Source organism: Pogoniulus pusillus, chromosome 35, assembly GCF_015220805.1.
Source record: "Pogoniulus pusillus isolate bPogPus1 chromosome 35, bPogPus1.pri, whole genome shotgun sequence".
Classification (NCBI taxonomy): Eukaryota; Metazoa; Chordata; class Aves; order Piciformes; family Lybiidae; genus Pogoniulus; species Pogoniulus pusillus.
The window spans coordinates 12,908,644-12,932,682 of NC_087298.1; the positions used below are offsets into that span (position 1 = coordinate 12,908,644).

General features: G+C 55.7%; 1 protein-coding gene across 3 annotated transcripts in view; it reads right to left on the bottom strand.

The window, feature by feature from the left end:
* NTNG2 (netrin G2) overlaps positions 1-24,039 on the bottom strand; it is a 56,038-nt gene that overhangs the window by 15,801 nt on the left and 16,198 nt on the right. For all 3 annotated transcript variants that reach the window (XM_064171132.1, XM_064171133.1, XM_064171131.1), the window contains 2 exons: positions 16,980-17,623; positions 1,959-2,131 (listed from right to left, as the gene is read on the bottom strand). In XM_064171132.1, coding sequence (XP_064027202.1) covers positions 1,959-2,131; positions 16,980-17,623 — 817 coding nt within the window. The remainder of the gene's footprint in view (positions 1-1,958; positions 2,132-16,979; positions 17,624-24,039) is intronic.

The following is a 24,039-nucleotide window of genomic DNA, read 5'->3' on the forward strand; positions in this document are numbered from 1 at the left end:
CACAGGACCACAGAATCACAGAGCAGTAGGGGGAGGAAGAGCCCTCTGGAGATCATCTAATCCAACCCCCCTGTTAAAGCAGTGCCACCCAGAGCAGATTGCCCAGGAGGGTTTTGAAAGTCTCCAAGGAGCAGCGATGGCAGAGGCAGGATCACGAAGGCGAGAGAGAGAGGCTGCCCCTGCTGCAGGGGAAGAGCATCTCGGTGGAGGAAGGAGGAAGCAACAGCGAGAGCGTTGGGGCAGGGAGGAGGAAGAAGACTGGCAGATGGGAAGGGAGATGAATGGGAGAAGAAAGAGCAGAGGAGAAAGAGAAATAGGAAGAGACACAAGGAAGGGAGAGGAGGGACAGGGAGAGAACAGCATGTCTGTGCCTGTCAGCACCAGAAACTCTCCCAGGCTCCTTTGAAGCGGTGCAGCCGCTTGGTGGGAGCTGACAAGCTCGCTGCCTTTCAAAGAACCTGCTCGTCTCCCAGCCCTGGCACACACAAAACATTCCCATCACGGCCTTGGGAGACCGAGTTTCAGCTTTGATCATCCTAAAGCACATAAATCTTTCAAAAAAAAACTGGAGGGGAGGGAGAGGAAAGATCCTCTCCGGTGACGCTGGGAGCTGCTGCCGCCGGAGCGGCTCGGCGCCGCTTACAGCAGCCTGCGCGCCCGGACTGGCCAGAAAGCCGGCAGGGACTGGTCCATCTGTGATGTTTCCTGCCCCAGTTCCCCTGCTGGAAGGGCGGTGGGCAGGCATCCTTCATCTCCCCTGCACCCCCCTGCTCCTGCCGGTGCCTTGCTCCAGCAGTCGGTTGGAGGAGGGTGGAGCTGCGCAGATGGATGGCAGAGCCTGCAGTGCTGACGTCTCCAGAACGGGATCCAGAAAAGCCATCCAGAAAGCAACCTGCACTCCTGCTGCTCAGCAGTGCCAGCCCCGAGCCCCTGCACCTGTGCTCTGCTCTGGCTAAAGGATGTCTTCTTCAAAGGGCAGCGATCTGCACTGCCACAGAGCCACAGAGCTCTCTCTTGGCCCAAGGTCATTCTTCCTATTCCTGGCCACCATTTGGACTCGTCACTCATCTGCCAGCAGCCAACAAACCACCTCTGTGCCCACCCAAAACCCTTCTCACGTCTGTGTACCAAAACATAGCTGCAACAACTCTATGAATGCTCCAGGCTTGGGGCAGAGTGCCTGGACAGAAGCTCAGCAGAGCAAGATCTGGTAGAGTTGATCACAGTGGCTGGCTGAAGGTGAGCCAAGAAGGCCAACAGCATCCTGGTGTGGATCAGCGATGGTGTGGCCAGCAGGAGCAGGGCAGGGATTGTCCCCCTGCACTCAGCACAAGGTGAGGCCACACTATTAATACTGGGTCAGTTTTGGGCCCCTCACTCCAAGGAGGACATTGGGAGGTTGAGGCACTTCCAGAGAAGGGCAATGAAGCTGGGGAAGGGGCTGGGGAGGAGCAGCTGAGAGAGCTGGGGGTTTGGAGAAAGGGAAGGTGAGGGGAGACCTTCTGGCTCTCTACAGCTTCCTGAAAGGAGGTTGGAGGCAGGTGGGGGTTGGTCTTTTTCCTCAAGGTAACGAGGGGCAATAGAGAGTAGCCTCAGGTTGCATCAAGGGAGGTTTAGATTGGGTATGAGAAGAAACTTCTTCACTGAAAGGGTTCTCAGAGCCTGGCACAGGCTGCCCAGGGAGGTGGCCGAATCCCTAGAGGGGTTTAAAAGATGCAGAGCTGTGGTGCTGAGGGATGTGCTTTAGCAGCAGCCTTGGTAGAGTCAGAGAGTGTCTGGGCTGGGTGATCTCAAAGGGCTTTTCCAGCTGAAGCAGCTCTGTGATCCTCTCACTGACGCTGAGCATCCTGCCCCGGTTTGAGGCGGGGAAGGGCAGGGTGAGAGCCAGTCCCAGCCGTGGGTGCTGTGCAGCCCAAGCTGCGAGCAGGGCCAGGCTCAGCAGGCTGCAGGTTACTTACATGCGTTGGGGGAGCCGTTGGGCAGAGGCAGGTAGGAGCCTGCCCGCCAGGACCTGGAGCGGAAGCTCTTCTTGCACTTGCCGCAGTCCTGCCCCGTGGTGTTGTGCTCGCACTCGCACTGCAGGCTGCCCTCGCGGAACGTGCACAGGTTGGCATGCAGGTTGCACTTGCACCTGGAAGAGGAAGGCAGGAGAAGAGCTGTCAGGCAGTGCTGCTGCTCCTCCTCGCCCAAGGCGCTGCCCCTGTGCACAGAAGTGGCCAGGCTGCCTGGGTTCTCCCTTTCCTCTTCCTTCTGCAAGAGGTTTTCAACTCACAGAATCACAGAATCAGTCAGGGTTGGAAGGGAGCACAAGGAGCAGCCAGTTCTGACCCCCCTGCCATGCCCAGGGACACCCTACCCTAGAGCAGGCTGCACACAGCCTCAGCCAGCCTGGCCTCAAACACCTCCAGCCATGGGGCCTCAACCACCTCCCTGGGCAACCCATTCCAGCCTCTCACCACTCTCCTGCTCAACAACTTCCTCCTCACCTCCAGCCTCACTCTCCCCACCTCCAGCTTTGCTCCATTTTCTCCAGTCCTGGCACTCCCTGAGAGCCTAAAAAGTCCCTCCCCATCTTTTTATAGGCCCCCTTCAGATCCTGGAAGGCCACAAGAAGGTCACCGGGGAGCCTCCTCTGCTCCAGCCTGCACAGCCCCAACTCTTTCAGGCTGTGCTCACAGCAGAGCTGCTGCAGCCTCTGAGCATCCTCACCCACTCAGCAATCTTCCCCAGGTTTCTGGAGGAGTTGGGGTCACGATCATAGAATCATAGAATGGGTTGGGTTGGAAGGAGCCTTAAAGATCATCCAGATCCAAACCCCCTGCCATGGGCAGAGAGACAACTTCCATTAGACCAGGCTGCCCCAAGGCCTTGCCCAGCCTGGCCTTGAACAGCTCCAGGGAAGGGGAATGATGTCCACATCCTCACCCAAGGTGGATCTGCAGTCTCTGCTCCAGGATGGCAGCTGCTTTACTCCCAGCAGCTGACTGCAGGAGCCCAGACCCCTTAATGCTAAGTCAGCCTCTCCAGCTGAGACTCCAGGAAGGTGCCTCAGGATCCTGAGTGACAGCTCAGAGGGAGGCATTTCCCTGGTGGCACAGAGGAGAGGCTCAGGCTCCAGGAGGAGGAGTATGGCTAGCAGTGGTGGGAGTCAGCCCCTTGACTCCCCACGCAGCTACAGCCGAGAGAGTCTCCTCCCGCGGAGTGAAGCTGCCCACGCGCAGCCCCAGCCTGCTGCCACCACAGTGAGCCAGAGCAAGCCACCAGCAGAAGCTGCCTTTTCATCCCCCCCTCGTCAGAGGAGGCAAGAGCAAAAAGCACGACTCAGCAATCTGCAAACATTAACAAACTTTTAATGAGCTGCAGTGCAGCAGGCAGGGGATAATTAGCTCTGTGCACAGTAACTCCTCTCGCCCGGGCTCCGGAGGTGGCTGGTGCGCAGCAGAGGGGCTGAGCCCATCACTCACACCTGATCTGGTGACTCTTGGGCCACCAGACAGAGACTTTGGGGACCAAACCCTCTTGTATCATTGCAGACAGCAGCTCCTGAGCTCAGCTCCCTGTGCTTTCGCTGCTCTCTGTGATGGTTTCTGCGCTCAGAAGCAGAACCACTGGGAACCAGTGGTGGCTGTGCCCCACGTGAGCAGGCTCTGCCCAGGCTGCACCCACTTTTAGAGCATCACAGAATGGGTTGGGTTGGAAGGAACCTTAAAGATCATCTACTTCCAACCCCCTGCCATGGGCAGGGACACTTCCCACTAGCCCAGGTTGCCCAGAGTCTCACCCAGTCTGGTCTTAAACACTTCCAGGGATGAGGTGTCCACAGCCACTGTGAGGGTGCTCTCACCACCCTCATAGAGAACTTCTTCCCAATGCCCAATCTCAATCTCCTCTGCTCTGCTTTCAAACCTTGTCCTGTCACCACAGGCCCTTATAAACAGTCCCTCTACAGCTCTCCTGTAGCTCACTTCACATCCCAGAAGGCTGCTCTAAGGTCTCCTCAGAGCCTTCTCTTCTCCAGGCTGAACTCTCTCGGCCTGTCCTTACCAGAGATGTGCTCCAGTCCTCTGATCACCCTTGTGACCCTCACAGGGCTGATTGCACAAGAGATGCACAGCTGAGGGAGGGGCACAAACCTCTTGCAGAGCAGAGGGAGCAGACCTGCAGCTTCTTGTGCTCTGTCTGCACTGGCACACACAACCTGGATCAGGTGGGGAGCTGCAAGCTGGGTCCCTCCCAGATGCTGGTGCTGCCAGTTCCTGGTGACTTTCCCCATGGGAGCCCCCAGAGATGCTTCCTCAGCTGCCTGCCTGACCTGCTGAGGCCACCTTTGCTGTGCTCCTCGCACATGGCTGCCTCAGCTGACCTCACCTATGATTTATTTTTTCTCCCCTCCTCCTCCTTGTCCTTAATTCCAGCAAACCCTGCTTGGAGGCTGAGCATAAGCTGGATGAACAATTCCTCTCCCCACCTCCCAGCCCTGCCCTGGCTCTACCCGAGCAGAGGAGGGAATTTTGCAGGCTCCAAGAGGGAGGAAGGAGGCAAACGTGGTTGGTGGAGCAGAGGCAGACAGGCTCAGCATGCTCCACTTGAACCTGTGTCAGCGAGAGCAGGAGATGCTGCGTCACTGCTGACAGCACCAACAGTTCCCAGCGCCGCCCCTGGGACCCAGCCCTGCATCCCAGGGGCCAGGATGCCAGCAGCTCTGGCTGGTCCCCACACAGCAGGGATGCTGAGCCAGTCCATGCCCCCCCTGCCTCTGATGGGGAAGGATTTTGGCCGAGCCCTTTGGCAGAGGTGATGCCCAGCCGCGGGTGCTGGAGCTGGACTCTGAATTATTCAGTGTCCACACAGCCTGGCCTCCTCCTCTCACTTCAAAACAAGCAGGCAGAGGAAAGCAAGCAAGAGAAGAGGGTTAAAGCAGGTCAAAGCCTCGCTGCTGCCACTCGGGGCTCAGCCTGGAGGAGAGCAACAGCTTCTAGGAGCTGCAGCTCTGCTCCTTCCAACCTCGGGTGGGAGCCAGCTCCAGGGCACAGCCTTAAAATCCAGCGGAGGAGGAGTTTGAGAGTCCCAGAGGAGCAGGGACATGAAATAGGGAATAGGAACAGGCTGGCATTGGAATTAGTTTCCCAGAGATGTGGGTGAGGTCCCATCCCTGGAGACATTGAAGGCAAAGCTTGATGTGGCCCTGAGCAGCCTGCTCTAGTTGGAGGTATCCCTGCTGGCTGCAAGGGGGGTGGTGGTGGACAAGATGACCTTGGAGGGTCCCTTTAACTTGCTGCAATCTGTGGCTCTGTAGCTGGTCCCCCTGCCCGAGCCTGGGTCACTTCTCTTTCTCACTGCTCAGCCTCTTGCCTCTGTGCAAAAGTTTTATTCTCCAAAGGCTCAATTTCAGCAGGGAATTGCATTCTGGAGCTGACCTTTGAGCATCATCAATCCAAGCAGAGAAGTGTAACCCCAGCAGGCTGACCCCGGGCACAGCATCCCCAGCCCAATCAACCAGGCTGCATTATTTAACAGCCAACAGCCACCCCCACCCCCTGGCAGTTCCCTGGGAAGGTTTTTGCATCCAGCCCCCCCTCACTGCTCACAGCTCAGCTTTAAACTATGATTCAGGCTTCTCTGCCTCCTCTTCCTTCTCCTTTCCTTCCTCTTCCTTCTCCTTTGCTTTTCCTTTTCATCTTCCTCTTTTTTTTCATCTTATTTTTCCTATTCATCTTCATTGTCCTGTTTTATCTTCCTCTTCTTCATCTTCCTCTTTTTATCCCCTATTTTTCCCTTTTTTCTCCTTTTCTTTCTCTTTTTTCCCCCCATTTTTTTCCTTTTCTTTTCCTCTTTTTTCTCCTTTTCTTTCTCTTTTTTCCCCCCATTTTTTTCCTTTTCTTTTCCTCTTTTTTCTCCTTTTCTTTTTTCTTTTCCTTTTTCCTCTTTTTTCTTTTCTTTTTTCTTTTTTATTTTCTTTTTCTGTCTCTTCTTTCCCCCTTTTTTCTCCTTTACTTTTTTCCTTTTCTTTTTTTCTCTTTTCTTTTCCCCTTTTTTCTACTGTTTTTCTTTTCTTTATTTTCTTCTTTTTTCTTTTCTTTTTAGTTTTTCCTTTTTTTTATCTTTCCCCCTCTTTTTTCTCCTTCTTTTTATTTTTTTCTCTGCTTTTTTTTCTCTTTTCTGTTTCCTTTTTTTCTCCTTTTCTTTTCCCTTTTCTCTCCTTTTCTTTTCCCTTTTCTCTCCTTTTCTTTTCCCTTTTTTCTCCTTTTTTCTCCTTTTTTCTTTTTTTTTTACTCTTTTCTTTTTCTTCTCCCCCTCCCCCCCTCTTTTTGTCCTCTTTTTATTTTTTTCCCCCTCTTCTTCTCCCTCCTCCTCTTCCTCCTCTGTGTCTGCAGCCCAAGGACATGCACTCACTGTCTGTCTGTGCACAGCCTCCTCCTTTCCCCAGCCAAGATCCGGCTGGTGGAGATGGAGCAAATGACATTAGCCCAGTCCCCTGGGTGGGAGCTGCTGGTCCTGTTGCCTCTGCCCATCTTCCTCAGGCGGGCAGCCATGGCAGGAGGGAGAGGATGAAGGAAAAGGTTAGGAGCTACTTAGCAATGAGGCTTAAAGAGCAGCAGTGGGGCAGCCACCTGCGCCTTGTCCTGCGGAAGGCAGCCGTGGCCCAGCTCCAGCCTCGGGGCTGCTCCAGCAAAGTGCTGCTTGCAATATGGTCTCTTTGGCTCTGGAGCAGCTCTGAAGAACTGGGAGTGTTTCCTCTCTCTAACTCTTGGGGCCAGGCTAGTTTTGACAGTGCTGCTTCATGGGGAGCCTGCAGAGCCCACCTTGGATGAAGCCAGGGTGAGGCACGGCCCACAGCAAAGCAGCTACAGGACCCTCCGTGGCTTGGGGATGCTAAAGTCCTGCTCTGGGCTGTTGGAAGGGCACAGAAGTGCATTTTGCACCAACAGAAAATGCCTCACACTGTTCTGGAGCAATGTGTGGCCCCAGGTGGGGAAGTTAGGAAGGAGTTCTTGGCAGTGAGGGTGGTGAGACACTGGCACAGGTTGCCCAGGGAGGTGATCTTCGATCACGTTTGGTGCTTCTGTGCTCCACAACCTCCCTGCAGGTGTTCAGGACCAGCTTGGATGAGGTCTTGAGTGGGAAGTGCCCCTGCCTATAGCATTGAGTTGGAACTGGCTGAGCTTTGAGGTCCCTTCCAACCCAAACCATTCTTCTATTCTTCCCTTTGCACCTTGGAGCTGCTTTCAGCTCAGGTTGTTGGGCTACTGCCTGCCCTCAGCTGCTGCAGCTTGGTCTGTGCTGCCAAGGCCTGCACCAGGGAATGCCACAGAGCTGGGAGTGCCAAGGGAAGTTTGCAGCAAAGTGTCCTTCTCTTTATCCTTCTTTTCCAGCCATAAAGAGCAGGTTTTTTTTCCAAGCATTTCTCCAAGTCAGCATCCTGGAGGTCACAGCAGCGAGCGGCTGGGGAGGTGTCTGGTGCCAAGCCTGTGTGTGAGGTAAGGAGATGCCCATGGCCAGGCTTAGGGATGGGATGGAATTGAAGGAGAGTGCCAGAAACCTGCAGACACTGAACTGGGAGTGGGAGAGCAACCCCTGTCCTTCAGCTTCTGCTAGTGATGACATCTGAAGTCATCTGAGAAAGCCTCCCCAGCTATTTGCCTTCCTTCTAACAATCCTTGGGTGGTTTTCCACCTCTTTTTGTTCACAACCCCACTTGCAGCAGCAGAGAAAGGCAAAGAGCATCTCTTCAGCCCCCTGGGGCTGAGCCAGCCTTGGGGTGCTGGCACCTCCAACTCAGGCCTGATGTCATGAGCCTGGTTATGCGCTGGGTAGGGTTAGAGGAGCCACTTGCTGAGTGCAGACCTGGATTGCTGCTCTACCCCTGTGCACCTCTCACCCAGTTCCCACCATGGACCAATCCTGTCGTGCCCTAAGCTCTTAAAAAAGCCTGGGTGAGGACATGGAGAAGCCCTCAGAGGGCTTCCACCTCCTTTCCAAGTCTCCTTCCAGCCCAAGCAATGCTCTCATCTCCATCCTGTGCTCACCACGAGGATGCTTCTGCACAGCCACATGTCTCCAGGGATGCTGTGCAGACCTGGTCCCCTCCTGCAGGCCCTGGGCCACCACTCTCCTGCTTTCCCCCTGCACCAGCTTGGCTTTGCCCCTGCCTTGCTCCTTTCCTGCTGGCAGGAGCTGGTGTTGGGCAGAGGCAGCAGCGAGCTGCTAATGATTGCCCTCCAAAGGAAGCCTTCTGATAGCTTCCTCTGAATTGTTTGCTCTCAGTGTAATTGATGAGCCTTTAATGAGTCTCGTGGGACCATGTGTTTGAAGGGAGCTCTTTCCTCTCCATCCCCAAAGAAAAGATGTTTCAACTGCTCTCAGCTCTCAGGGAAGCAGGAATAACTCTTCCCCAGCTCTCCATTGTCATCTCCAGCCCCTGCTCGCAGCTGCCTGGCTGTGACTTCCCCAGGTTTTACCTGCTCCTTTGCAACTGTTTTGGCAGCTCAGCAAAAGCAGGGAGCAAACCTTTTGGGCAGAGCAGAACTGGTGCTGAGCTTGGATTGTTTCTGGCCCATCTGTGCGTGCTGAAGCAGGTAAAAATAGCTGCTGGTGGCTGGGCCACAGAGGAAGCACCATCCTCTCGTGCAGAGAAGTTATATTAGGCTTTGCCTTGCTGGGACATCACTCTGGCAGGGGTTTGCTGCAGACAGTGGCCAGAGCAGGGGTGAAGGAGGTGATTGCAACTCATTCATCCCCAGAGCAGGGCTGGGAGAATAGCTGAGCCTGTGGGTCAGGGCCTGAAGGGGAAAGAAAAAGCATTTTAGCTCCCTGTTTCTTTCTGCTAGAACCAGAGAAGGAGGCTTTGGGGTCTGGATGCATTTGGCAGAGCTGAACAAGTGGAAAAAACCTTGGGTCAGGTCAGAGGGACCTTTTTGTGAGTCAGAGAGAAGGACAGAACTGTTTTGGCTGGAAAAGACCTCTAAGAGTCCAATCATCAACCCAGCACCACCATGGCCACTGAACCATGGCCCCAAGAGCCATGGCCACAGGTTTCTTGAACACCTCCAGGGATGGGGACTCCACCACCCTCCTGGGCAGCCTCTGCCAATCCCTGATAGCTCTTGCAGCAAAGAAAGTTTTCCTCATCTCCAACCTAATCCTCCCCTGCCACAATTTCAGGTCATTTCCTCTTCTTCTATCATCTGATTCTGGGGGGAAGAGGCCAAGCCCACCCCACTGCAACCTCCCTTCAGGGAGCTATAGAGAACAATGAGGTCTCCTCTCTGCCTCTTCTGCAGACCAAACACCCCCAGTAGCTCCCTCAGCTGCTGCTCCCCAGCCCTGCTCCCCAGACCCCTCACCAGCCTTGTTGCCCTTCTCTGGACATGTTCCATCCCCTCAGCTTCCTTCTTGGAGGGAGGAACCCAAACCTGAGCCCTGTATTCAATGAGTGGCCTCACCAGTGCCCAGTGCAACCATTTCCCTACTTGTGCTGGCCCAGGCCAGGATATTTGTTGCAGTTGGAAGAGACCTTTGGAACCATCAAGTCCAAGCCTGCCAGGTCACCACTAACCATGTCCCTTAGCACCACATCTCCAGGTCTTTAAAGTATTGCAGGGTTTGACTGCTGGTCCTGTGGTGGGGATGGATGAGTTCTGGTGGGGTTTGACTGCAGGTCCTGTGGTGGGGATGGATGAGTTCTGGTGGGGATGGATGAGTTCTGGTGGGGTTTGACTGCTGGTCCTGTGGTGGGGATGGATGAGTTCTGGTGGGGATGGATGAGTTCTGGTGGGGTTTGACTGCTGGTCCTGTGGTGGGGATGGATGAGTTCTGGTGGGGATGGATGAGTTCTGGTGGGGTTTGACTGCTGGTCCTGTGGTGGGGATGGATGAGTTCTGGTGGGGATGGGTGAGTTCTGGTGGGGATGAGCCATCCCCACTGCCCTCTGCCGTGGTCTGAGGTTTGGGTTGCAGGCAGGAGGCAGTTTGCAGGGTGCTGAAGTGGAGAGCCCTTGGCTGGCTGCTCCCTTCCCAGAGGCTATTTGTTTGAAATCAGTTGACACTCCCCAGCTGTCAGGAACCTGCTGCCTGGTGGGAAGTTATTTACATTCAGAGCTGTCTTACAGAGCAAACACAGACCCAAACCTCCCCACCAGGGGGTCGGGCAGCAGAAGGGAGGAAGGGTGAAGAGGACATCACCCAGGTAGGTGAACATCAATATTTGCAGAGTAATGTGTACAAATGCTCTTGGTCTTTCTCCTGGAATGCAATAATGCCTGCAATTGAGTTCATTGGCCAAATTGAATTTGGGCTGCTGGAGAAGTCTCTTTGTATTAAGTGCTTTAACATACATCACCTGCTCAGGCTAGCACTGAAATCCTATTAGCTGCCTGGGGCCGGACACAGCTCAGCAGCAGACTGGGGGGGGGAAAGAAAAGCCTCCAGAAAGCAGAGCCAGGAGCAGGGAATAGGACCTTGGGCATCGGTCTGCAGCAATTGACAAAGTGTCAGGAGTGGCTGGGGGAAGGAGGAGCTCTCAGGGCTTCTTGCTAACTGCCTCCCACCCAGCATCGTTTCCCCTCGGGCTTGCTGCAGTGGGAGTGAGTCACAGAGCGGTAGGGGTTGGGAGGGACCTCTGGAGATGGCCGAGTCAAAGCTCCCTGCTAAAGCAGGGTCACCTAGAGCAGGTTGCTCAGGATCACTGTGTCCAGCTGGGTTTTGGAGGTCTCCAAGGAGCAGTAATGGCAGAGTTAGGACCACTGAGAGGGCTCTAGAGAGCTGCCTCTGTTGTAGAGGAAGAAGATCTTTATGGGGGAGGGAGGAAGCAACAGAGAGTTGGAGCTGGGAGGAGGAAGTCTGGCAGATGGGAAGGGAGATGAATGAACACATCCAGGTGGGGCTTGAAAGTCTCAGAGACAGAGACTCCACCACCTCTCTGGGCAGCCTGCTCCAGTGCTCTGCCACCCTCAGAGCAAAGATGTTTCCTCTTGTGTTTGGAGGGAACTTCCTGTGCTCTAAGGGATGCACATCAGCTCTTGGTCTGTCTCCAGAAGAGTCTGGCCACACCTGCCTGACACCCACCCCTTAGGTGTTTGTCAGCATGAATAAGACCCCACTCAGCCTCCTCTTCTCCACCTACACAGCCTCAGCTCCCTCAGCCTGTCCTCAGCCGAGAGAAACTCCAAACACCTTGAGGAGGCTCAGGCAAAGCCAAGCAAGCAGTTGCTGGGCTTTAACTCTCTGCCCAAGAGCAAGACCTTTTTTTTTTTGCCTGAACTGGAGCTAATTCCAGCCTGGAGGAATGCCAGGGAAATTCAGCCTTCCAGCTTCTGTGGGGCTGCCCAGCACGGAGGCAAGGACGGGCCGAGGAGGCGGCGCTGGCGCAGACTTGGCTGACCTTGACACCAGGATGCTCTTACCTCCTGGGACCCAAGGTCTGGCTGCAGGAGCTGCAGGGAAAGGCACAGGCAGTGCTCATCCTGCTTTTCGTGGGCTTCTCAAAGCTGCTGAGCAGAGGCAGAAGCTGCCCGTGGGGTGCAGTGGCCTTGGGCTAGTTTCTAAGGGGTGCTTGGGTGAGCCCAGGGCTGGTTTGGGGGTGATGCTCCAGCACTGAGGCTGGGGAAGGCTATGCTCTCACAGCTCACCTACCCCAGGTCCCCTTCCAGCAGCCAGCAGGTCCTGCCCTGCTCTCCAGGGCACACTTGATGTGAGCAGTGATTGTGACACCAAATCTAAGACTCTCAACAAGAGGCTTCATGGATCAAACATTCTCCTTCCCTGCCTTCTAGAGACAGCTTGGTCAGAGAAGTCAGGATTGCAGACATCTACAGTTGGAGGCTCTCCAACAGCTTCATCAAGCTGAGTCAGAAGGAGGAATGTCCAAGAGGGCCAAAGCAGCCTGAAGGCAGCCAGGATGCACTTTGTGCTGGCACTGCCAGTCCAAGCTGGGCTACAACCAGAGGGGAAGCACATTGAGCTGCTGGCACCACTCTGGCCTGGAGGACAGAAGAAGGAGGCAGCCACCAAGCTGGCCAGGATTTGCTTCATCTTTAACAGCATCACCACATCTTGAGGCCACCAAGAAGGCAGCTAAATGAATCCCTGCATGTGGGTTCCACTGGTGATTGAGCAGCTGGATGTATTGGTGCTCTAGGGCATGGCCTTGATCCTTCAGGTCTCAAGTGCCTGATCCTGGCTCTAGTGCTGGAAGAAGGGACTGAGTGAATTGATTCTGCTCTGCTACCACAAATTCTCTGCTCTGAGTCATGCAGAGGGCAAAGCCTCCTGGAGACCACCCATGGACAACACCAAGAACCACACAAGGGCAAAGCAGAGGAGCACTGAGGGCTCCTCCCTTCAGTTCTTTGTGTGTGGCAGAAGGGAAGCCAAGGAAACGCCCTGAAAGTCAGCAGGTGAAGAGAGGAAACAGTAGAAACATAGAACTGATTTGGTTGGAAGAGCCCTTCAAGATCATCCAGTCTGACTGTCAACCCAGCATCCCCACGGCCACAAAACCCTGTCCCCAACTGCCATGGGCACACATTTCTTGCACTCCTCCAGAGATGGGGACTCCACCACCTCCCTGGGCAGCCTTTGCCAGTCCCTGACCACTCTTGCAGCAGAGAAATTTTCCTTCATCCCCAACCTAACCCTCTCCTGGCACAGTTTCAGGCCATTTCTTCTCATTCTATCACCTGATACAAGGGAAAAGAGCCCAACCCCCACCTCTAGCCTCCTTTCAGGGAGCTGTAGAGAGCAATAAGGTCCCCCCTCAGGCTCCTCTTCTCCAGACTGAACAACCCCAGCTCCCTCAGCCACTTCTCATGAGCCTCCAGACTCTTCACCTGCATCATTGCCAACCCAAGACTGGAAACCTCCTCGTGTTGGTGTCTCTTTGTCCTGAGCAGAGCCCGAGATGAGGCTCCGTGGAGCTGGCAGAGCTGAGCAAGCCTCCCTCCTCCTGCCTCCCTCCCTCCCTCCAGGGACCGCTCATCACCAGCAGGACGGACAGACAGACCGGCAGAGCATGCACTGGCGGCAGGGGAGAAGGAGGGAGAGAAACCTTAATAATCAGCCTAAAATTGATTGACTTGTGCTCGCTCTGGTTTCTCCTAACTGGATCCACATGTCCCGGCCATGGCACATTAACTCCAATTACTGCTCATTAACGTCTCGGTGATGGAGCGCGGCCGCCCGGCGACGTTAGCGGGGCGAGAAAATTACTCCAAAGAGACTCGGGCGTGGAGTGGAAGGAGAAGTGGCAGCTCGCAGCCTGCTGCTTGCCGCCTGCCAGCCCCGGCAGCCATGCACGGCTCGATCGCCCCTCGCCGAGGAGCTGACCGAGCTCATTGCTGCGCCCAGCAGAGAAGCGAGCGGCGAACAGAGAGCCGCGGGGGAGAAGCCTTTCCGCTCGCCCTCCCCGCCCTGCCTGGCACACACACAGCGCAGAGCAAGGGCTCGCTCCTGTCTATTCCTGTCTTGACTCCTCAGCATCTCCAGTTACCCTGCAGATCAATAGGGACAGGATGGAAGGAGGAAATGAATAAAAAAAGCCAACAAGCACAACACAACGAAGAGAAAAAAGAGTAAAAGAAGAAGGAGTAAAAATAAACTCAGCCTTGACCGGAGAGAAGGAGCTGTGCTGTGGGGTGAGGAGCTGTAGGTGGAGCAGGTTAAAGGAGACCCTGAAGGAGCAGCCCAGGAAGGCAGCAGTGACCCTTCAGGCTTCACCAGACCCTCTGGAGCTCCTGACAGACTCCTGAAGTGCTCTGGCTCATCTGACCTGCCAGAGCAGAGACGGCAGCCAACTCCTGCCCCTTCTCCCCATGCTCTGTTCCTGCTTCTCCCTAAAGCTCTGATGGAGTATGCAGAAGGGTTTTCCTGGTGGGAGGCCAAGGGGTGAAGGATGTGGTGTGCTTGGATGGGGCCCAGCAGCACAGAGTCCAAGGGCCTCAGAAGAACCTCTCTGAACCTGCCAGCTAAGGCTGCAGTGTAGGAAGCACCCAAGCCGCTGCTGTGCTCTGAGGGCAGAGCATTTTGCCCTTCCCTTGACTGTGAGCATCAGGTGGAAACGATCTGCTGTGTGTCACATCACCCTGCGGGCACTGCCAGCTGCCTGCCAAGGTCCTGGTGCCCTACAGGGCCACAGGCAATGCCTCACACTCTGATGGTGATGTCTGAGGTTCCTTTCAACCCAAACCATTCTGGGGTTCCGTGATACTGATCCAGAAGCACACAGCCCCAAGCCCTGGGTGCTTGCAGATGGACACAGAGGTGCTCTTCCTGCAGCTCTGCCCTGGTGTCTCAGCTGCACAGGGCTCATTCTTGAGCCATCCCAACGGTGGGCACCCCACATGCTGCCAGCCCAGCTGAGAGCAAGGATTGCTCATCCCAGACACCATGAATGAAGCCAAAGCCCTGTGCCTGTTGCTGCCCTCACTGCTGCCTCCTGCCTGCCCCTCCCCTTCTCCCCCTCCCCGGGGAGGAAAGGGCCTCCCACCCCTCACTGCAGCTTCCTTCCCCTTGGAGCCTGTTCAAAGGCAGCCTTGGTGGCACCTGCAGGACAGTTTCGCTTCCAAGCCTCAGAAGCGACCAGCTTTGGAAGCCGCACAAACGGCTCCTCTGTCGCTGTGGTGATTCCTGCTAGCACGGGGTGGGGGGAGGGCTGTGCTGGGCAGATTTGTCCCCTCTCACCCGGAACCCACAGGCTGGGTGGGAAATTGGCCATCTCGGCAGCTTTCCACCTTACTTGGCTTTTTTTCTGCTGCATCGTAGAGAGAAATGAGAAACAAAGCCCCTCCTGCCCTTCCCCTGCCCCGGACCTGTCGGGGGTGGGAGGTTTGCTCTCATCCCAAACTTTGTCTGCAGGGGGGGCAGGACTGGCTCCAGATGACCTATCCTGCCTGTGCTGCTGGTGAGCTGGAGTCTGCTGGGGTTAAGTCTCATTCCTCACTCTCCAGGTGCTGGGAAGTCTGGGCAGAGCCTGGCTGTGTTTGCCCAGCTGGGTGCAGGGCACTGCTTGCAGGGAAGAGAAGAGACCTAGACTGGAGATGGGGAAGAAATTCTCTGCAGTGAGGGTGGTGAGACACTGGCAGAGGTTGAGGGTGGTGAGGCACTGGCACAGGTTGCCCAGGGAGGTCGTGGAGCACAGAAGCACCCAATGTGATCAAAGATCACGTTGGGTGCTTCTGTGCTCCACGACCTCCCTGGAGGTGTTCAAGGCCAGGTTGGATGAGACCTTGAGCGACCTGTTCCAGTGGGAGGTGTCCCTGCCCATGGCAGGGGGTTGGAAGTGGATGAGCTTTGAGGTCCTTTCCAACCCAACCCATTCTATGACTGGAGGGGGAGACTCAGACCCCAATCATCCATCCAAGCCATACCCCAAACCAGCCCTTCTCTGAAACACAACCTCAGAGGTGCCCTAACCATTCCCTGCAAGGACATATCTGGTTTGTCACTGCTGCTTCCTTGCCTGGGCAAGAAAGGGAGGACCACTGGCAAGCTCCTGGCTGGGCAGCAGCTCTGGTGGCTCAGGTCTTGGGCAGTTACCCTCTGCTCTACCCTGCTGAGACACTGCCTGGAGTGCTGTGTCCCGTTCTGGAGCCCCTGGCACAAGAGGGCTGTGGATGTGCTGGGAGGTGTCCAGAGAAGGGCCAGGAGGATGAGCAGAGGGCTGGAGCTGCTCTGCTGTGAGGAGAGGCTGAGGCAGTTGGAGCTGTGCAGTCTGGAGAGGAGAAGGCTCCCAGGGGACCTTATTGTGACCTCTCAGTATCTGAAGGGGGCTACAAGAGAGCTGGGGAGGGACTTTTTAGGCTGTCAGGGAGTGACAGGACTGGGGGGGATGGAGCAAAGCTGGAAATGGGAAGAGTCAGACTGGAGGTTAGGAAGAAGTTGTTCGCTATGAGGCTACTGAGAGCCTGGAAGGGGTTGCCCAGAGAGGTGGTGGAAGCCTCATCCCTGGAGGTGTTTAAGGCCAGGCTGGCTGAGGCTGTGGCCAGCCTGATCTAGTGTGAGGTGTCCCTGGGCATGGCAGGGGAGGTTGGAACTGGCTGATCCTTGTAGTCCCTTCCAACCCTGACTGAGTCTGTGGTTCTAGGATTCTGTGATTGTGATCCCATGGTTTTGTGATTCTATAGTTCTATGATTCTGTGACTCTGTGATTCTATAATTGTGGTTCTGTGTTTCTGTGGTTCTATAATTGTGCTTCTGTGGTTCTGTGGTTCCATGATTGTGGTTCTGTGGTTCTATGATTGTGGTTCTGTGGTTCTGTGGCTCTGTGGTTCTGTGACTGTGGTTCTGTGACTGTGGTTCTGTGACTGTGGTTCTGTGGTTCTATGACTGTGTTTCTGTGGTTCTGTGACTGTGGTTCTGTGGTTCTGTGACTGTGGTTCTGTGGTTCTATGACTGTGGTTCTGTGACTGTGTTTCTGTGGTTCTATGACTGTGGTTCTGTGGTTCTGTGACTGTGGTTTTGTGGTTCTGTGACTGTGGTTTTGTGGTTCTGTGACTGTGGTTTTGTGGTTCTGTGACTGTGGTTTTGTGGTTCTGTGACTGTGGTTCTGTGGTTCTATGACTGTGGTTCTGTGGTTCTGTGACTGTGGTTCTGTGGTTCTGTGACTGTGGTTTTGTGGTTCTGTGACTGTGGTTCTGTGGTTCTGTGACTGTGGTTCTGTGGTTCTATGATTGTGGTTCTGTGTTCCTGTGATTCTGTGGTTCTATCATTCTGTGTTTCTGTGGTTCTGTGGCTCTGTGGTTCTATGATTGTGGTTCTATGACTGTGGTTCTGTGGTTCTGTGATTGTGTTTCTGTGTTTCTGTGGTCCCATGATTGTGTTTCTGTGGTTCTGTGGCTGTGTTTCTGTGGCTCTGTGGTTCTGTGACTGTGGTTCTGTGTTTCTGTGGCTCCATGATTGTGTTTCTGTGGCTCTGTGACTGATTCTGTGCTCCCACAACCCTACAGTTCCCTGCTCCTCAGCCCCCGGCACCCCCGCAGCCGTTACCTGCCGGTGACCTCGATGTTGGAGACGGCATAGAAGTACTTGTAGAGGTTCTCCCTCTGCACGTAGGTGCCGCCCAGGGCCGGCCTCAGCAGCCTCATGCGCAGGTCGGTGATGGTGAAGAAGTCCCTGAGGCCCTTGGCGCTCTCCAGGCGCGTGTAGAGGTTGCCCATGTTGCGCAGGTCGGGCCCCGCGAAGATGGCGAAGCGGTCGCGCACCTCGAAGCGCACTGTCTTCTCCTTCTTGGAGCCCGCCCAGCGCGAGTACTCCTCCGTGCACAGCACCCTGTTGGCGCTGCTGCTGGAGAGCTCCCGCACCCTCCGCGCGGGCATGCTGAAGGCCTCCATGCAGTCGTCGGCGTAGTACTGGTAGGGGTGCCAAGTCCTGCCGTTGTCCAGCGACTTCTCCAGCATCATGACGGTGGGGCGGCCGTACTCGAAGGTGATGACGATGTCGTCGGTCAGCTCGATGCTCTTGTTCCACGACAGGGTGATGTTGGCCAGCAGCGGCTCCGGGTAGCGGCGCCAGGTCACGCTCTGCCAGTAGGTGGCCAAGCCTTCGTCCTCGCTGTCGAACATCAGCTTGGGCGGGTGCGCCAGGTCCGGGTTGGAGGCGTCGCACTCATCGCTGCACAGGTACGGGTTCTCCTGGAACGACAACCGCGGTCACCAGAGGAGGAGGAGGTACCCACACCTGGGCACGCTGTGGGCATTGCGTGGGCATGGCAGGTGCGTGGCTAAGCTCCTGCCTTTGTGGGGCCCTGGTTTGGGCTGCCTGGGGCAGGTGTGCTGCGGTCTGGCTCTGGGGGATGCTGTAGCGCCAGCCCTACGAGGAGCTTCTGAGGGAGCTGGGGGGGTGCAGCCTGCAGCAGAGGAGGCTCAGGGCAGAGCTCATTGCTCTCTACAGCTCCTGAAGGGAGGCTGCAGCCAGGTGAGGTTGGGCTCTGCTGCCAGGGACAGAACAAGAGGACACAGCCTCAAGCTGTGCCAGGGCAGGTTTGGGCTGGACGTTAGGAAGAAGTTCTATATGTAAATAGTGATTGGCACTGGAATGGGCTGCCCAGGGAGGTGGTGGCATCACCACCCCTGGAGGTGTTTAAAAGGAGACTGGATGAGGCACTTAGTGCCATGGGTTAGTTAATTAGAAGGTGTTAGGGGACAGGTTGGGCTCAGTGATCTCAGAGGTCATTTCCAACCTGGTGCACTCTGTGTCTGTGTTCTGGGCATGAGCTGAAGCCCAAGCCTTGTGGCTTTGCCTTTGCCACCAGCACAGCTGAGCTGCCTCCTTTGAGAGGCCCTCGGGGAAGGGCTTCCCAGCCTGGCACAGGGCAGCTTTCAGAGAAAGCTCTTTGCCTGAGAAGGTCTCAGAGAAGCTTCACTTCAGCTTGGCTAAGTGACAAAGCCTGTGGAGAGCTGTGAGCACATCCAGACCTCCCGAGGCTCCTGATGCTGAGCAGGCTGGGGGGACACCATCCCCACCCAGTGCCTTTGAGCATGGCTGCAGGAGGCAAACCAAATTTCCTCTCTTCAGGCTGGGACAGGACTGGGTGATAGCAGAGAGGGCAGAGATTTGTGCTCCTGGTGTCTCTGCTGTCCCCAGAGACCACTGCTGGTGACTTCTCAGCTCAAATGACCCAAACTGGACAGAGGCTGAGCTGACAGGAGATGGACTCCCCCCATCCAGGCCATGATGCCTGCTCCACTGTGATGCCACTCATTGCCCATAGGCCTGGGCAGTGGCAGGAAAGGTCCTGCCTTCCCATTTTGCCCACGAGTGACATTGCATGGTCAAGCTCTCAGGCTTTGAAGGGACACACAGAGGTGCTGAGCTGCACCAAGGCCATAGCCTCAAGATCATGCACCAAAGGTGGAGGTTTTGGAGGTGAGCACCAGGGTTAGCTGTGCTGAGGGGCACATTATAGACTCCCAGCATGCTGGGTGCTGGAGGGGACCTCTGGGGATCATCCAGCCCAATCCCTCTGCTAAAGCCTCCTGCTAAGGCACGGAGCTGCCTCTGGGAGCAGCTTTACAGAGCTGGCTGGTGGAAAAGGAAGAAGAAAAATCCCCATCAGCTGAGGTGCTGGGGGCTCAGAGTGTGCTGAGGCAACAGATTGTGTTACAGTACGGTCCTCCTGCCACTCTGGTCACACAGATGGCTTAATGCAATGGTCCTGAAAAGACCATCCTGGAGGTTTGTTGTCACCTCGTGTCTGCAGGAGGGTGCAGCAGGGCAGTGTCTCCGTGGGCTCAGGTGGGAATTGACAAGAGGTGCCTCAATCAGTCCACCTTGGTGCTGTAAGAGCAGGGGGCTGCAAGCAGGGAGCCATCCTGGCAAGAGCATTCTTGCCCTGGGGCTTCCTTGTGCGCAGAGCCATCAGGGCTGCCAAAGCCCTTGAGCTGGGCTAAGATGAATCTCCACTCAGCGTTTGCTGCTTGAGTTGTCCCCTTTGTGGTCACAGTGGCCAGCCCCACCTTCAGGGTGGCCATATCGAGGCTTTCCTTGGAGGCTTCCTTTAGCAGTGGCCAAATTACACAAGGGAAGGACTCTGTGACCAAACTACTGTAAGAGAACATGACCCAGGCCCGCAAACGGTGGCCAGGGTGGAAGGTGGGACAGAGTTCTTAGGGGCAGCAAGGGAAGCAGTAGAGTCTAAGCAGTGTGATCCCCTCCCAGTGCCCAGTCTGGATGGACAGGGCTGGCCTGGCATGCCCCTGGCAGGAGAGCTGGCAGGTCACGAGCAGGCAGAAGCGGAGCCAAAACTCACATATGCTCATCTCAGAGAGCAGGACACGGAGGTGCACAGTCCCTGCTGTCCAGCCCAACCCCTGAACATGCTCAGCTCAGCAGGCAGAGAGCTCAAGGATGTCTCTGGGGCAGCACAGGGCTCGAGAGCTGCGTGGCAGTAAGAGGGCAAAGCCAGAACCAAGCTCTAAATGGCAGCGCTGGAAGGTGGGGGAGAGCCTCAAAAGCCACCAGCCGAGGCAGGGCACCACTGCTTCCTCTGCTCAAGTGAAGTGTTCCTTTTCTGGGGTTAGCTTTATCGAATTGCCCTTCCTCCACGGGATGCTGGCTGCACTTTCTGCTGCTGGGGTGGTTTGAAGCCAGCCCAGAGGGCAGGGAGGGGGAGCGGAAGCAGATGGCCACACTTTGGCTGCTCCCTTGGTGCTGGTAAGATCAGTTCTAACCCTGCTGAAATGGTTCCAGGCATTATTTTTGAGCCTGGTTTCCTCCCCCAAGCCGTGTGTCCTCCAAAGAAGCTGCCCAAAGTCTCAAGATATTTACATCCTCACTCTAAAAGTCAGACTGCATTAAGCCAGGCAAACTTGGACTCAGGAGCTTAAAATAAACCAGCTCCCTTCCAGCCTCACGCTAGCAAAGCAGTCGTGAGTGTCCTCACAGCAACCAGGCACTGCAGCTTCCCAGCTCCCCAGCTTGCTCTCCTGGTTGCTCACTTCTGGAGGGTGCACCAAAGATCCCTGCAGCCTTGCTTAGCCCCAGCTCTGCCCCGAGGGAGAAACTGCAAGCCCCTTGCTGAGGTCCTGTGGGCCCAACAAAGGGCGTGGTGGAGAGGTTGTGCCTCTGGGGGGCACATCGCAGGCTGGTTTGGGTGAGAAGGGACCTTTAAAGGTCATTCAGTCCAACCCCCCCACCCCCTTGGGGTCAGCAGGGACATCTGCAGCTGGAGCAGGTTGCTCACAGCTCCAAGCAACCTGACCTGGAATTGCTCCAGGGATGGGGCAGCTGCAACCTCTCTGGGCAACCTGGGCCAGGGTCTCCCCATCCTTGGTGTAGAACATTTCTTCCTTACACCTAGTCCAGATCTCCCTCTTCTAGCTCCAAACCATCACTCCTTGTCCTGTCACAACAGGCCCTGCTAAAAACTCTGTCCCCAGATTTCTGGTTGGCACCCTTGAAAGGCAGCTCTAAGGTCTCCCTGGAGCCTTCTCCTCTCCAGGCTGAACAACCCCAACTCTCTCAGCCTGGCCTCACAGCAGAGGACTTCCAGCCCTTGCATCACTGGTGTGGACCCAGCACTGCAGGGGGGTCTCAGCAGAGGGGCAGAATCTTGTCCCTGTAACTGCTGTCCACACTGCTGGGGATCAGTCCCCAGGACTCTGCTGGGCTGAGTCTTCACCCAGCAGCACCTCCAAGTCCTTCTCCACAGGGCTGCTCTCAGTCATCTCCCAGCCAGGACTGATACTGGGGATTGCCCTGACCCAGGTGCAGGACCTCACACTTGGCTGCTGGAAGTGTCCCAGTCCTGGTGGCTGCAGATGCAGCCCTTGGGTTTTTCCTGCTCCTGGTGCCTGAGGTCAGTGCTGGACAAGAGATGCTGCAGAAGGCACTTTCAGAAGGTGGCAGAGGAGACTTGCTCCCTGGGGAGGATTTCTTAGGAAACAAGATACTGGTCTGGCCAGGCAGGGTGGTGACAGGGATCTGGGGTGGTGACAGGGATCTGGGGTGGTGACAGGGATCTGGGGTGGTGACAGGGACCCAGGATGGCACAGCAAAACTGCTCCAAGTTTGTGGGAGGTAGGGAAGGAGGGCTGGGGGTCAGGACAGGCTCTGCTCACTGCTCCCTGGGATAGGACAAGCAGCAATGGATGGAAGCTGCAGCACAGGAGGTTGCAGCTCAACACAAGGGGGAACTTCTGGACTGGAAGGGTCCCAGAGCCCTGGCACAGGCTGCCCAGAGAGGCTGTGGAGTCTCCTTCTCTGCAGTGTTTCCAGGCCTGTGTGGATGTGTTCCTGTGTGACCTGAGCTGGACTGTGTGATCCTGCTCTGGCAGGGGGATTGGACTGGATGATCTCTTTGGGTCCCTTCCAACCCCTGACACCCTGTGAGCCTGTGAAGGAGGGAAGGGGGGAAAGCAGCCCCAATCAAAGGCTGCAGTTTTCCAAAGCCCAGCTGGTTTCTAGGGCTCCTAATGAGTGCACAAAGTTGTTTTCCCTTTTTTTCCTGGCAGATCATGCCATTCTTAAGCCTCACAGCAGAAAATCCTCTGTTTTTGTAGGTGAAATTGCTTGATTAATCATTAAGCCATTGAATATTTTAAACAAAGTAGACATCTGTTGTGAGTGGTGAAAGCTGCACAGGAATCAAACTGCAGCTTTGAGGAGGTCTCTGTGCCAAAGGGAAGCTGGAAAGCAACTCAATCCCTGGCTGCATCAGGGAGAAAAATAATGGAAATAACAATAACAGGACAGAGAGGATGAGGGAAAAGGCCTCAGGTTGTGCCAGGGGAGGCTTAGGTTGGATAGGAGGAAGAACTGAGTGGTCAGGGATTGGCACAGGCTGCTCAGGGTGGTGCTGGGGTCCTCATCCCTTGGGCTGTGCAAGAAACCAGTGGCCATGGCACTTGGGGACATGGCTTAGTGGCCGTGGTGGTGCTGGGTTGAAGGTTGGACTCATTCTTAGAGTCAGATCTATGATCCTGTGCCTGAAAGTGGGGATGAATCAACCAAGCTGTGAGCAAGGGGCGAGAAGGAGCTGCTGTGGAAGTTGGTGCTGCCCAGGCAGGGCTGCTCAGCACAGCTCCCCTAGCCCAGTGTGCTTTGTTTAGTGCTGTCTTGGCCCCAGGAACCCCTCTGCAGCTGCTTTGCTTTCAGGAGGTTCTTTTGCTTGATGGAGCTGTGATGTTTGAGCCAAGGCCTCTGCTAAAACCCAGGTCACCCTGGGACCAACTCGTTTTTAATTAGCCTCCTCATGACAAGGTCTCATCAACTTGGACCAGCCCTGGGACTCCAAACCTTGGATTTTTTCAGCTGGGGAGGAGGAAATCCTTGTCTTCCACAGGCAGAGTTTTCTCTCTGGCACAAGGGTCTATGCTGCTCTGCAGGCTTCTCTTGGGTCCTTTCTTCTGTAGTGGTTTGACTTTCTTTTTTCCCCAAGAATCAGCTCTCAAACCCAATCAGAGCTCCCAAACCTTGGGTGTCTCCAGGCTCTCCTGCAAGCTCTGCTGCTGGTGCTGTTTAAGCATCCCTCTGCAGCCTAAGGAGCCTGAAGACCTGGGTCTGGCTCCCTCAACACAAGGAGGAGCTTCCTGCAGACTCTGAGATGAGAGCTCTGCCTAGGGACCAGGCTCCTTGGGCAGGCAGGAGAAGGTCTGGTGGCCCACAGAGGTTCTCTCTCCTGGCCCTCGTGGGGCTGTTAGCAGCAGTTGGCAGCTGCCACTGCTGCAGGAAGGGGAGGGGGCTGTGGGTGAGGAAGGTTTGCACGGAGCAAGCCCTGCTCTGAAGGTTTCTAAGACCCCTCTTATCCGTAGGCTTTCATCCAGCTCTGAGTGGCAGAAGTAGTTCAGGGGGCAAACATCCCTGTGTGCAGCAGTGTTTTACTGGCCTGCAAGCTGGGCAGCTGCTGGGGTGAAATCAGTGGGGCAGGTGATGGCACAAAAACCTCCTTCCCTCCCTCTTGGCAATAGCTGTGGCCGAGGAAACCTCAGTCTGAACCTCCACCTAGGAGGGGACCATTCCCTCCTTAGCACCCAGCCCATCCACCCACGATGGCTAAGGAGCTCTGGGGTGCATCCCAAGGCCCTTCTGCTCCTCAGAGGTCACCTACATCCCTGCCTTTGGTTTTCCACTCACAGCTTAGCAGCTGAAGTTCACAGAGTCTCCTCTCACCTTACACAGCAACAAAGTCCTTAAGTTGGTGTCAGATTTCCCTCCAGATCCTCCCAAACGACTGCATCGGCAGAATCCTGCCCTGCCCCTGACCCCTCCTGCCCTGCTCATGCCCCCACCATGGACCGGTGCCACCACGGGCACCCTGCAGCCTCCTCCCCTGAGGGACAGAGCAGATGGGGGTCTGCCTGCCTCTCCCGTGGCTACTCTGGAGCACATTTTCCCCCAGAGTTTTATTTCCCCCTCCTCCTTTTCGCCATCCAACACCAAACTGGAGCTGCTTGCTCAGGAGGCTGCAGCCAAAGCCAAACCAATTTCCTCTGTGCCCTTTCCTGCTGAGTTCCCCTGATTCAGGTCGGGATTGAGCTGTGTGGTTTTCCTTCACCTCCAGCTCCTGCTCCAGCTTCCGTGGCCCTGCTGAGGCTTCCCTGGCATCTCC